This window comes from Mercenaria mercenaria, chromosome 2, assembly GCF_021730395.1.
Source record: "Mercenaria mercenaria strain notata chromosome 2, MADL_Memer_1, whole genome shotgun sequence".
Taxonomy (NCBI): domain Eukaryota; kingdom Metazoa; phylum Mollusca; class Bivalvia; order Venerida; family Veneridae; genus Mercenaria; species Mercenaria mercenaria.
In genome coordinates this window covers 17,550,225-17,564,172 of record NC_069362.1, presented here as the reverse complement: position 1 = coordinate 17,564,172, position 13,948 = coordinate 17,550,225, and the positions used below count along the sequence as shown (strand labels likewise).

Sequence of the window (13,948 nt, the reverse complement as noted above, 5' to 3'; positions counted from 1 at the left end):
TAAATGAAATCTGATATTTTTCATCATATTTATTTTTTTTTCATCCCATACATATCAAACAATTATGAATTTCTTTCTTTTCATTTATTTTCATCAGTGTTTCATAAAAGATTTTTCATCTCTGTTTTATATTTGCAGCCATTATTTGATTTGGATTTCTTTGAATGTTGGACTGCGATCTGCACATTTTTTTGTGTATGATTGTATGCTCCAAACAATATCTTTCTTGTTGTTGGTTGCATCAATCACATAGTGTGTAATAATCGCCTTTCGCTGATCATGCAGTCATACACAAGTCCGTGGAAACTGTCTATATTTCTGCATATAACTACAATTTTGTCCATCTATTCAAATAACATATACACGTACAGTGCTTACACGCAGGTAAAGATTCAAATAAAACACAATATCAGTCACCCATATAGACAATCCCTTACTGGAATTAACTATTTACGAAATACTTCTTTCGTAAATAAATCTATTAGCACACTTTTCATTATGACCTTTATTACATGGCTGGTTTGCCTGCTGGTTCTTGCTGGCGACGTTCATCCGAATCCTGGTCCATCATCAACTCACTCTGTTAGCTCAACGTGCTCATCTACTTCTACCATATCACAGTCATTGTCAGATCTTATGTCGGGAACTGGTTGTCTCTCTGTGCTGCATTACAATGTACAAAGTCTTTTTAACAAGGTTGATGTTCTGGAAGCCGAGTTTAGCTCTTTTGATGTCCTTTCTTTTTCTGAAACATGGCTCAGCTCTAGTGACTTAAGTGACGATATACGATTTAGAGGTTTTCATGCGCCAGAAAGAAGGGACAGAAAAGGAGATAGTCATGGCGGAGTTATTGTTTATGTTAAGGATAGCCTACATTATATTCGACGACCAGATCTCGAACCAACAGACCTCGAGTGTATTTGGGTTGAAGTATCCTTCACCCACTCGAAACGAGTTTTAATTGGTACCTTTTACAGACCCCCAAATTCAAATGCCATATATACGTCTTTGATAGAAGATTCTCTCAGTTTAGTTCTTGACACTAACATTTCAGACATAGTTGTAACTGGTGATTTCAACTTTAACCTGTCTAATCCTAATTCATATCGTAAACTTACTTCCATCTGCCAATATTTTAATCTTAACCAGCTTATTTCTGAACCAACCCATTTTACTGAGACATCTTCTTCCATCCTTGATCTATTTCTTGTATCATGCAGTCACCGTGTAATTGCCTCGGGCGTGGGAGAGCCGGTTCTGGACCAAAATGTACGTTTTCACTGTCCCATCTTTGCTCTTTTTGCTTTCTCAAAACCTAAGTTGAAATCATTTAAGCGTCTTGTTTGGCAATATGATCGTGGTGATTACGACTCCTTGCGTAGAAACATATGCAACACTAATTGGGAGATTCTTAAAGATGACAATATTGAAGCATATGCAGCATCAGTAACACAAACACTTTTAGATTTATCGAAACAATGCATTCCAACCAAATTTATAACTGTAAAATCAAATGACTCGCCATGGATAACAACACAAATAAAACAAAAAATTCGCAAAAGGAAAAAACTGTACCGAAAAGCTAAACACTCACAACAACCTCTACACTGGCGTAAGTTTAGACAAATTCGAAATGAAATAGTATCACTCATTCGCAGTGCTAAACAAGATCATTTCAATAAAATATCAGATTCGCTAAAATCAGATACAAACTCACAAACAAACTGGTGGAAATTAATCAAAGGACTGTTATCACCTAATGAAAAACAAACAATCCCAGCACTTAAACATGAACAAACAAATGAACTAGTCTTCGATCCCCAATCAAAATCTAACCTATTAAATGAATTCTTCTGCGGCCAATCTTCTCTGGATATAGCCAACAAAGAACTACCTCATAATTACTATAAGGAGCCAACAAACAAACTCTTAACAATATCAATTTCCCCGCAAGATGTTGAAGATGCTCTCATAACACTGAAGACAAACAAAGCAACTGGACCCGATGACATTAATAATCGAATACTTAAAGAGACTGCTTCGGCCATTAAATATCCATTGTGTTCCTTGTTTAATCATTCTTTGCAACGTTGTATTGTACCCCAACTTTGGAAAGACGCTCATGTTTGCGCAATTTTCAAAAAGGTGACCCAGCTTTGCCAAACAATTATCGCCCTATATCTCTTCTTTGTTGTGTTGAAAAGGTCTTTGAGAAAATAATATTCAAGTATCTGTTCAACTTCTTAAATGCAAACAACTTTATTTCACATCTGCAATCTGGGTTTAAACCAGGCGATTCCACTGTCAACCAATTAACGTACCTATATAACACTTTCTGCAAAGCTTTGGACGATGGTCTTGAAATCCGAACAGTCTTTTTTGACATCAGCAAAGCATTTGACAAAGTCTGGCATGATGGTCTTCTTCTGAAACTTCGTAAAGCTGGTGTTGATGGTCCTCTCTTGTCTTGGTTCTCTAACTATCTCACAAATAGACGTCAATCTGTTATTCTACCTGGTGCTAAATCTAACTGGTGTTCTCTCCAGGCTGGGGTTCCTCAGGGTTCAATCCTAGGACCTCTCCTTTTTTTAGTTTATATAAACGATATCGTTGAAGATATTGGTGCTAGAATTAACATGTTTGCTGATGATACTAGCCTTCATATTGTAGTTGACCATCCTGTACTCTCCGCTCAAGTTTTGCAAACTGACATCAACAAAATCTCTACTTGGGCAGATACATGGCTCGTAAAATTTAACCCATCAAAGTCAGAAACTATGCTTATCTCACGCAAAGCAAATAAACCACTTCATCCTCCACTTCTCATGAATAATCAACAAATATCAACTGTAACATCTCATAAACACCTTGGAGTTTATCTTTCTGAGGATGGTTCCTGGCATAATCACATAACACACATAACAGAACGGGCCTGGAAGAGGATCTATCTGATGCGCAAACTTAAATTTCAACTTGACAGAAAATCTCTCGAAATCATTTATTTTTCCTTTATAAGACCCATTCTCGAATATGCCGACGTTGTTTATTGCAATTGCACTCAATATGAAAAACAGGAGCTTGACAAAATACAGAACGAAGCATCTAGAATTGTGTCTGGAACGACACAGCTTATTTCATTTCATAATCTTCATAAAGAAGTTCCCTGGGAATCACTTGAAACACGTAGATTGCATCACAAATTGATTCTTTTGTATAAAATGAAAAATGGTCTCACACCTGAATATTTGTCTTCGCTTGTTCCGCAAACTGTGGGAGAAACAGCTACATACAACTTGAGAAATGCCGCCGACATTCAGGAACTACGTACTCGTACGGCACTTTACTATAATTCTTTTCTTCCATCGGCTTTAAGAGAATGGAATGATTTATCTCCTCAGTTGCAAAATTCCCCTTCTTTATCTTCGTTCAAACACAGAATCCGTGGTAACATTCGCAAAACACCTGCACATTTCTATATAGGAACGAGGAAATGGCAAATTCATCATGCTCGGTTACGCAACGAGTGCAGTTCCCTAAACCAACACTTACATAGCAAAAATATTTCTCCCTCACCTCTCTGTCATTGTGGCCTTATAGAAAGTAACCATCATTTCTTTTTGAATGTCCACTTTACACAAATATCAGAGCTTTGTTTTTCCAAAAAATCTCTAACCTATGTACAGTCACGCTCTATACGTTGTTGCACGGTGATCCAAATCTTAGTGAAAATACTAACACTGAAATATTCATCGCTGTTCAAGATTTCATAAGGGACAGTAGACGCTTTCCATGACACAACATATAGGATCTGCTTCCAGCATTCGTTAATCCAAATCAATTCTCATCGTCATTCCTTTCATACTTCTTATGAAAATGTCTTTGTTATTGTTAAAATCATATTTCAAACATTATATTCTTGACCGTCAGATGTATAAGTAATTACACTTCAATCGGGAGAAGACCTCTATAAGCTAGGCTTTCGGTCGTATCCCTTTTCAAATTGATTGTATCGTTGTTAATGTTAATATCTCTGTTGTAATCATATCAATTTGTTTGAAATAAAATATGTTTAAACCAAGTAATACTGTGTTTCATTCATAGTAAAATTGCACAAGATCAATCAGCTTTTGTCTTAGAAATATGAAAAGTCAAAAAAGTAGAAAAAATGCTTCACTATTAAAAAAAATGAAATTCAAATAATACACCATAATGAAGACAAAAAACGTAGAAAACAATGTCAGAACATATCTTTTGGTCTGAAGTTATAATCTTCAGTTTGTAAACCAACCTCAGAATGCAGCTCTGTGATTGGTCAGTTTCTACAATGAGATCAGAATTAGCCAATCAGAGGCTTGAGTTGTGAGACTGGGCTCCAAACTCAATGTTTATAACCTTTGAACCTGGAGTATGAAAAGTTTGAGCAAATAACAGAGAAATGTCCTGAAAAAATGTTAGGTTTTACACAGTTGATTTGCATTTTAAACTTTGCTAAAAAAAAAATACAGTAATTTTATCTAATTTCTATGATGAAAAACATTTTCTATCCAATACAAATTAATATGTCTGTAATAAATATCAAATAAATGACACATTTGAAGTGATAGATAAAAACAAAGTCCAATAAAGATTAAAAAAAAACTGTAAAATCATAATACTTATGTACAGAGAAGAAATATGTAACCGTTTTCCACTATATAGAGAGCATCACAGCAAAGATGAAAACACAATTTCATTAATAAGCGCTATCTATCAAGCAGAAATTAAGTTGAATAAAAGCAAACACACACACTTTAAAAGTGAAAACAATCCTTGGATGTGATCCTTGTTTCTATTTCAAAAGTGGTGTTTTATTCTTCGTTTCTGAACAGAACTAAACAGAACAATTGTTAAAAATAATAATTCCACTGCTATCAGATTATATATTCATAAAAAGAACAAGGAAATACAAGAGCCGAATTTACCCATTAATGTACCAGGGATTAATTACATACTGATGGTTATAGAAAATTCAAAAACAATGCTCAGATCAATGGTTTTATGATAGCTGCAATTGCGGAACCATTCAGATCTTGTGTCAAATTATTTCATCTTTTTCAATATAGCTAAGAGGGTTGTTCTCATGATGCTTTAACTTGTGTACAAACAATTTAAAATTTTAAAATCTGATGAAGAGACACACTGTTCTAGATGAACATTCACTACCATACAAGATACAGGTATATCTCTTTTACATAAAAACATGTTAAAAATAAATTAACTGATCAAGTATGTACCAGAAATGTAACATCATAATTATAGGTAACATGCACAGACTGTGCCTTCTACAATCATCTGTCTTAAAAATATCCCAGAATAATTTAGATATTACTCAAAATAAAGGATAAGTATTCTTTCCCAATGCACAAGCTGAGACCCTTACAGCATCTACCAATATATTTATAAAGAAGGCTTTACTGTTATACTGAACTATTTTTAGCACTTTTGCTGATGTTTCTATTTTTTGGACTAAAGACGACTCACACTGCACAAGTTTACCATCACACAGTCATGCAAGATTGGTTTTATTTCAACACAATCACGCTAGTGTTTTGTATTTTCTTTCATGTATGTTAAACATCACTCTACCATGGCAGGATAATATACCTTTGTTCAAACAAGAATAGCAAGGGCAGTGAAAACAAAAATTAGTTAATATTTAATACTAATCATACCTTATACTAAAGCGACAAGCATACTTCATTTTTAAAGTTCATCTTTATGTCTTTTTTTGGTGGTCCTTACATTTCAAATAAAAACCACCACCCATTTGAATAAAACATTAAAGCTGGCATTTGTTTTTTCTTCAAAAAGTTTGTTCTCACAGTTTAGTTATCTGTGTGCCTTGTGAGTATATTTGAACTGAGTAAGATGAAAGTCAATGTGAAGCCCTACAGTCCCTGTGGAAATGTTACCTCATAATTTAGAGCTGCCAAGTTCAAAATATCAAACTTAATAAACCACAAATAACCTCCTAATCTTATGATGAATTGGAATTTACATCTACAATTTTTATATCCCACCCACTTCATGAAAGAAACCGTAATGACAATTCAAGTCCTCATACAATGTATTGGAAAAAAAAACAACCCCAAAATAATAGTTTGCTTCAATCTACGAGAGTAACTTCCCCTGAGTGGACTGTTCCATGATTATGAGGAGGGGTGAACACAATAGTATTTTCACAGGTTAAGACACTTTGTGATAGTGTAACCTCTACCTGATTTACCTGCTGTAGCTGCATATTACAATTTGGGTGTTCATAATGCTTGAGGTGATAGAAAAAACAACAACTGCTTTTAAAAAATCAGTGTTGAATAAATGTATACAATCTTTTTTCACATGTACAACCAAACTTTGTCTCAACAGGTTTATTCTATCTAGGTAATATTTCTTTGAACATAAAAAGTCTAATTCCACCAAGTTTTGACTGCTGTTTTTATTTCATGAAAACAATGGAAAACTGCTGAATAAAGGCTTCATTTAAATCTGCTCAACTGCCTGCCAGACACATCTAGTTTTATGACATTAATAAAATTACAAAACCTTGTTAATTTTCTCAAATTATTTTGTATCAATCATAAAAAAATATAGCTGAATTGCAACATGAAAATTTGTGTCACAGGCAAAAAGCGCAACAATATCAATAATTATGACAGATACCAGTCTAACATGGGAAACCTTTCATACAAAACATGTTCTTCTGTCACTTCTATCTATAATTTATTGTTAATTATCTCAGGAAATGTAATCAACAGTGTTTTCTTTAAAACTGAAGATATGTCATTCCGGGCAGTTCAAAATAATTCATCTGCTATTAACATGTGAAATGTAACAATTTCTCCATTAACTTTTTTTTCTCCACTTTTTTTTTTACCAAATCTGTAAAAGATATTAGCAGGTTGGGGTTATGAATGAGTGTAAAAAGTTAAGTATGAGACATTTTATTGTTTTATTTTGACCTATGTTATCTTTAAAAGTTCCTTTAAGTCAAAGCCTACTGACAATTGTCATAAACATTTTATTCAATGAAGTTCTTATTCAAACTTTTGATAGTTTCTGTACTTTTAAAATGGTAAAAAATCGCTATCTCCTGTTTAGATAATGGAATGGCCAAAAGCAACATATTACATTTCCATGCATAACAAATGAAACTATGCAGTAAACAAAGCTTAGATCTAGATCTAAGTTGAATGACTTGTAGTAGAAAAATGCCCTAGTATATGCATCTTAATCTGTTAAAATAAATGCAGCATCTATTCTGTTAATTGATATCCTCCAGCAAAGGCGAAACCTTTGTCAAGATTACAGGTAAATGACCCATAGCATAGACAACTTTCATCTCAACAGTGGTTCACTTAAAATCAGATTTACTACTGATTTGGTTTCCTGAAGCCTTTCAAAACTTTAACGTATAGACAAACTCATCAGGTACAGCAGCCAATGAACCCAAATTATTATGTGATGAACCAATTTGAAAGTAATCCATGACAAGATAGTATCTTTTAGACCTCAAAACATCACACTGGTGTCTGTAAGATTTTTTTTGCCTGTGGGAAATACAACTTGAAACCGACATAATGACCTGAATAAAAAAAAAAGTCTGGGGCAATTCAACAACCTGGTTGAAAGATATTTGTCTGGAGAACAGTTTCTGTCTGCAGCCTTGCAATGGGTCAGTATTAGGATTTAGTTTTAACAGTTTTAAATCAGCCAATCAGAGGCTGGAGTTGCGACTGGTCTTAAAACTTTATAAAATTGGACACAGTTGTTGTGCCACATTTTTGGTAAGCCATATTAGGATAATAGGCATATTAAGTTTCTTGTTTCTTTTTGTTAGGTTAAACATCACATCAGCGTAACTGTAAGTCATATTTTACCGTTCTGGCCTTTGATGCTGGAGGAAGACCAAAGGTGCCTTTTCTAGGCATTGTTTCTTTACAGACAGGCACCTGAGTAGATTCACTGACTTTTCTTAAGCCAGCTAGGAGGTTTGCTCATATGAAGTATTCTTTACTTTTAGTAAGGTTTGAACCTATTGTTGGAAGGGGCAAGTAACCATAACCAATATGCCACAGAGGTCCCTTGTATCAGATTAGCAAAAAGTTTTCAACATATTTTCAAGGAGGAATCACAACCTGGTGGATCCTCAATATCTCCTAGATTGTCCGGATAATTATTTACAATTATAGTTCTATGTCTGGAATGATTGGTAAACCACTGACTAAAATAATTAAATATTCAATGTTTCAGGACTTTAGCCAGAGTTGTGTGATCTGAGCAACATTTCACCAAAGCAGTTGAGACAATGTGTGATTGTATACATGAAATACGACATGCATGGCTGATTTTTGTTAAGGTTAGTGCTATCTGTGGTGTTTGTCTCGTGACGATCCGATTGCACCTAGACTGTTTCCGCTGCTCGTAGTCACTGGTGTATCGTCATTCAGTATCGTACTGATATCTGGGTACGGAACAGGCATCTCGAATTCTACGAATAATGAGAAATGATCCGATGGGATATGCGGATGTGGGCAGCCAACAACTTTGTTTTCATGGAACCAGTTCTCATCCATAGGGCCGAGAACTCCGAGAAGATTCATGTAATGGCGTGAGTAGAAAATGTAATCAATGATTCCCTTGAAATCAAATCTGAAATGAAGAATCAGAGAAATTTTCTAAGAATAGATGACAACTAGATAAAGGCATGTACAAGATGACAAAACATTTCAGGAAGAAAATGTTCAGACCTTCAGAGAGGGGATGCTTATATCAAATTACTAGTTAGTGTTTTATTGCATCTAAAATACCTTGACATTCAAAATGTCTTAAATGTTTTGTCACATTACTTCCTTGCTGGGAAATTTCAGTAATCATATCATATATCCTTATTGTTTTTATATTCAATATCTAAATCAAAACAAGTACAACCCACTGAATATGATATAAAACCTCCATTGTATTGTCAGTTACTGGGAGTTGTCTATATTACTTGTCAGCGTTCAATAAATACAGAGCTGCCATGAACAAAGACTTTTGTTGTTTTTTTTTCTCTTTTCACACTGTCATGTTTATAACTTAAGTGCACTTGATCAGTATCATTACAGAATTATTAATCTGTTTATAAGCAACTCAACAATGAATATGATCTGCATACATTATGTCACCGACAGATTAGTTTGAGCATTGACAAAGTCTTTTTTATCATTTAATAAACAAAGCTGTTGCCATAATAATTGTATGGGTTAAATAAGCTTTTACAACATTTCTTTTATTCATCCGACGACCATATCAATTACAGCATACCAGTTATGCCAGTCAATTATCAGAGAACCAAATAACTGCACATTCTCATGTTCTAAATAAACATCATTGGTTGAATACCATTTGTAAATTGAAGCTAACAGGGTAGAATTTGCTTAAAATGGCGCTCCCATATTTGCCAAAGCATGAAAATTGTTTGTATCATCATTATGTAGAATTGCACAAACATGACAAGTTTGTCACTAATTTCAAAGTTAAGTCAAACTTTCACAATCCTAACATCTTTCCAATTAGACAAGACATATTGTTTTGCTTTTTTTTTTTCTTTAAACAGAAAACCTGGTCCCATTTTTCACACATACAATGTATTTATAACAGTAAGTTCACACAGATAAACTGACGCCTAAACTGTCATTATTTCAACAAACTTAAAATGGATAAGCCAAAATATAACCACTGAATACCCCCTTTTTTTCATTTACATTTCTATGAAGACCTCATTTTCTGGCCACACACATAAAATCATAATTAATGCATTTAACAGGAAATTCTATGTTTTACTGCTTGAAATATTTCCCTTTATATCTGCCCATCTTTCAGCATATTCAAGATTGCAGCTTTACATTCTTATATACTGTCTCTAAAAATAGAGTATATTAAAACTTACGTATAATTTGTATGTCGCATGATATTATCTTCATACGCCTTTGCAAGACGGAACTTGTGCATGAGATGGGAGCTTGTTTCCTTGTGAGAGTTAAATACTTGCAGACACGCCTCGTAGCCTAGCTCCTTGAAATCTATATGATTGCTGGCTACACGACCAGTAGACAAGTACTCTATTACACCTGTAAATATAGTCGTACAGAATTAAATATGTTCAGTTATACATCTCCGCTAAGTTATGTAGACAAGGACTCTTCTGCATTAGTTAGAAAACCCGCATATAATTAAATACTTTCAGAAATATATCTTGGCCAAGTTCTGTAAAATCTACAAAGTGTCTACAGATAAAATGACAAAAATTTCGAAAGTACTGTATTACCCTTAGATATAAGTGTTGAAATTTGGTGAAATATTTCTGTGTTGCTTGCTTTGGATTAAGCTATTAAAAGCCCAGACTTTTTTAAATAATAATTTTACTTATTTGTTGATATTATTAGATCTGTCTCTTATTAAAGGGTATTACTAAGCGTCACATGCCAAGATTGCAACAAACAACTCCTTGTATACAACTTTACTGTAGCGTAAAATAATTTTCTAACTATCAGCTAAAACCCATCTTTCAATAATCACATAAAGGTTAGCAGCCGTGCAAAATAACGAAAAGATGAGAAAAGATAATTGAGCCGCGCCATGGGAAAACCAACATAGTGGCTTTGCGACCAGCATGGATCCAGACCAGCCTGCGCATCCACGCTGTCTGGTCAGACTCCATGCCATGCTGTTCGCTTTCAAAGACTATTGTAATTAGCGAAACCATTAGCGAACAGCATGGATCCTGACCAGACTGTGCGGATGCGCAGGCTGGTCTGGATCCATGCTTGTCGCAAAGCCACTATGTTGGTTTTCTCATGGCACGGCTCAATTTTCTGTTCACATCAATTTCTATGTCTAAATGACTCTTGGCCGACAAAGACACTAAATTATCTACATCATAAACAACTTTTGAAAGTTAGTCATAAACAAACCTTAAAGGGAGATTCACATTTGAGCAGCTGACAAAAAATTTCTCTGTATTATTATAGAGACATTGTTCATACAAATCATCCCCTCAGTTAGAAACCATGGTAACTGTATATACATAAATAAGCTATCTTTCTTGGCTGTGATTATCTTGTGTTTTGAGAAGAAAAGGGACATATTACACAAAATTTGAACAGCCTCAGGAGTTATCTCCTGTGAACAAAACACAGGGTCTGAAACAGACTAGGACATTAACTGAAAGCCTCCACCAACACTTTTGGGCACTAACTGAAAGTCTTTCCATACAATTGCACCCCCTCCCCTCCACCCCTATCCTGCACTAACTGAAAGCCTCTCCCCTACATTCTTAAGGAAATATATCTCTTTCACCTAGCATCAGTGGCCAAGTGGTTAAGACTGCTCACTCAATAGGGTTCAATACGTCATAATTTAGAATGAAGAACTCTTTTTTCACGAGAGGAAGCCATCAGGCTTACGGAAAGTTGTTTGTTCTACTTCTACTAGGCTGCCTGCGTGTATCCGAGATAATGCCTGGTGCAGCATACTGAGTTTTTCTCCACCAGTCACCATACCACTACAACTGTGTTGATGTGACTTAAAACCAAACTGAACAAAACTGGTAAGATAAAAAATATTACCTTGAAAAAGAATTATAGAAAGATTAATACACATTTATACTACATCATTACATCATTTTAAATGAAGTTTCTTAAGTACAAAATACCTGATTCTGGGAGAGAATTGAGATCACCACAAAGTATCATGGGTATGGAATTACAGTCGACCGTCTGCCCGGTAAAGTCTGGACGTATGACCAGGTAGCTTTCTTCGACGACCTTTTTTAGCTCCGACATGAGCATCATCGTTTGAATGAGTTTGACGTCTGAGAATTCGGGGTCCCAGTGCATGTGAGCTGTGGTAACAAGGAGGGGCTGTTTGATTTTTCCTTCAGGGGGCAGACCACCTGTGTGTTGAGAAAAAAACAGAAAATATGTAAATACATTTGTTAACTGTTTAATCTGTATAATAAGCTTCCTGGAGGTCTAATAAATAATTCAATGATTAACTGATGTGTTTAATAAATCAGCGTTGTTGCATCAGATTAAACAGTTTTTGTAAAATGAAAAGTAGTAAAGATTTCTTCAATTTTCGGCTGGATTGGGAAGGTAGGAGAGTATAACAAGAAAACCATTCCCTAAGGTATTTTTTTTTTTTTCAGTTTCAAATAAAATTGAAACATATTAATCAAACATATGTAATTTGAACATTTCAAACCACTGACTGAAGGAGTATTTAACTCTTAAAATGATTTAGTCTCTTCCATCCACTTAATTTCAAGTCCCAGGTAAGAAAGGTAAATAATAATTTTCCATAAATAGACGAATGTAGGCCATCCAAAAGGTATTCAATAAGATATATTGCCAAAAATATGACAGCCTGCATTTTCAATTTTAAAAAAACCCATACTACTGTGAACTGACTGATTTTTGTGGGGGACTACTTTCAGAGGCCTTTGTCGTTGTGCCAATTCACAACATTATGTCCCATGACTGGCTAGTAAACATGATCTTACGGAAGTGTCTTTTCATACTGAATTTATTAAATGGGGAACAAAAGTCAAATAAAATGCATAGCTTTGTAAAGAATTTTATCATTTTTATTCAATGAGTTTAAAGAATTCAATGTGGAATGACACTGTTTATGTGAAATTCTTTTTATCATATATAAGCCTTTTTTTTTAGCTGAAACACCAAACGATCTTCTGTCTTTGCCTACTGCAGACAAAGTCAATTCCATCACTGCCTTCAACTTGAACTTAAGTCAAGGTGTTATTACACTAGGGTAGTACCAAAAATATGACACAACTTGATTTCACTCCTATGACAACAAACTTGAAATATTAAAATGGATCTCAAGAAGCTTTTTCAGAGGCTTGGAAAGTTCACAAGATTGTACATCTAAAAATACATGAAAATCAGTCTGAATATAGAATGTTACCATCTTACTCCTTATAGCATGTAAAACTGACAAAGCATAGTCCATTGTTTTGTGTGCTATTGACTATCCAGAGGTTAGGATGAAGAAAATGAGAGATCTATCAAATCTTTGTGGTACATTACCACACCTGAAATTTATTCAAACATTTCTTATAAGTGTAGGTAGAAAATGAGTATTTACGATAGCTGAATATTTAGGATTTTTCATTAGGAAAAAAGCTGTTTATTGTAATGTGTACGTGCATTATTTGTTTGCTTTTAAAAGTATTTACGTCAAACTTTGAATTACGCAATTTGTTGTCCTTTTCTGCAATTTCTTTGTTACACCATATCGTAACTATTAGTAATAAACCTGTCCTGTAATTCGACAAGAAGATCAGCAGCGGATGCGTGAGAGGACTTAATCACTGCAAAAATATCATGGTAAGCTATGAAGTCATAATATCCTTCATGAAGGCGGAAACAAGTGAAAGTGGGAAAAGCAAACCTTATATACCACGACATATCAAAATACATTGATCTCAACCCAAACTGACACAATAAATATATGAGCCGTGCCATGAGAAAACCAACATAGTGGGTTTGCGACCAGCATGGATCCAGACCAGCCTGCGCATCCGCGCAGTCTGGTCAGGATCCATGCTGTTCGCTTTTAAAGCCTATTAGGATTGGAGAAACTGTTAGCGAACAGCATGGATCCTGACCAGACTGCGCGGATGCGCAGGCTGGTCTGGATCCATGCTGGTCGCAAAGCCACTATGTTGGTTTTCCCATGGCACGGCTCATATATAATTATATAAACATTCTGCCGCCAAAATGGATTGAATAAGTAAAGAAAATTTATTCATTGGTTGGTAGAATACAAATATGACAAACAGCTGTTACTAACGACTAACAAGACTTGTCTGAATCGCAAAGAAAGCTTGTCATTGAAGCGTATGGCC

General features: G+C 34.8%; 2 protein-coding genes across 3 annotated transcripts in view; one reads left to right on the top strand and one right to left on the bottom strand.

Annotated features, from left to right (window-relative positions):
* Positions 1-498: 498 nt before the first annotated feature.
* On the top strand, positions 499-8,094 carry LOC128548935 (uncharacterized). Its single transcript, XM_053524661.1, has 3 exons — positions 499-2,092; positions 2,344-3,444; positions 8,060-8,094. Exons 1-3 carry the CDS (start codon positions 499-501, stop codon positions 8,092-8,094), a joined length of 2,730 nt encoding a protein of 909 aa, XP_053380636.1.
* LOC123563394 (CCR4-NOT transcription complex subunit 6-like) overlaps positions 4,207-13,948 on the bottom strand; it is an 82,639-nt gene continuing 72,897 nt past the window's right edge. For both annotated transcript variants that reach the window (XM_045356151.2, XM_045356150.2), the window contains 3 exons: positions 11,732-11,971; positions 9,968-10,148; positions 4,207-8,688 (listed from right to left, as the gene is read on the bottom strand). In XM_045356151.2, the coding sequence (XP_045212086.1) occupies positions 8,403-8,688; positions 9,968-10,148; positions 11,732-11,971 (707 nt within the window). In that variant the 3' untranslated portion in view covers positions 4,207-8,402. The remainder of the gene's footprint in view (positions 8,689-9,967; positions 10,149-11,731; positions 11,972-13,948) is intronic.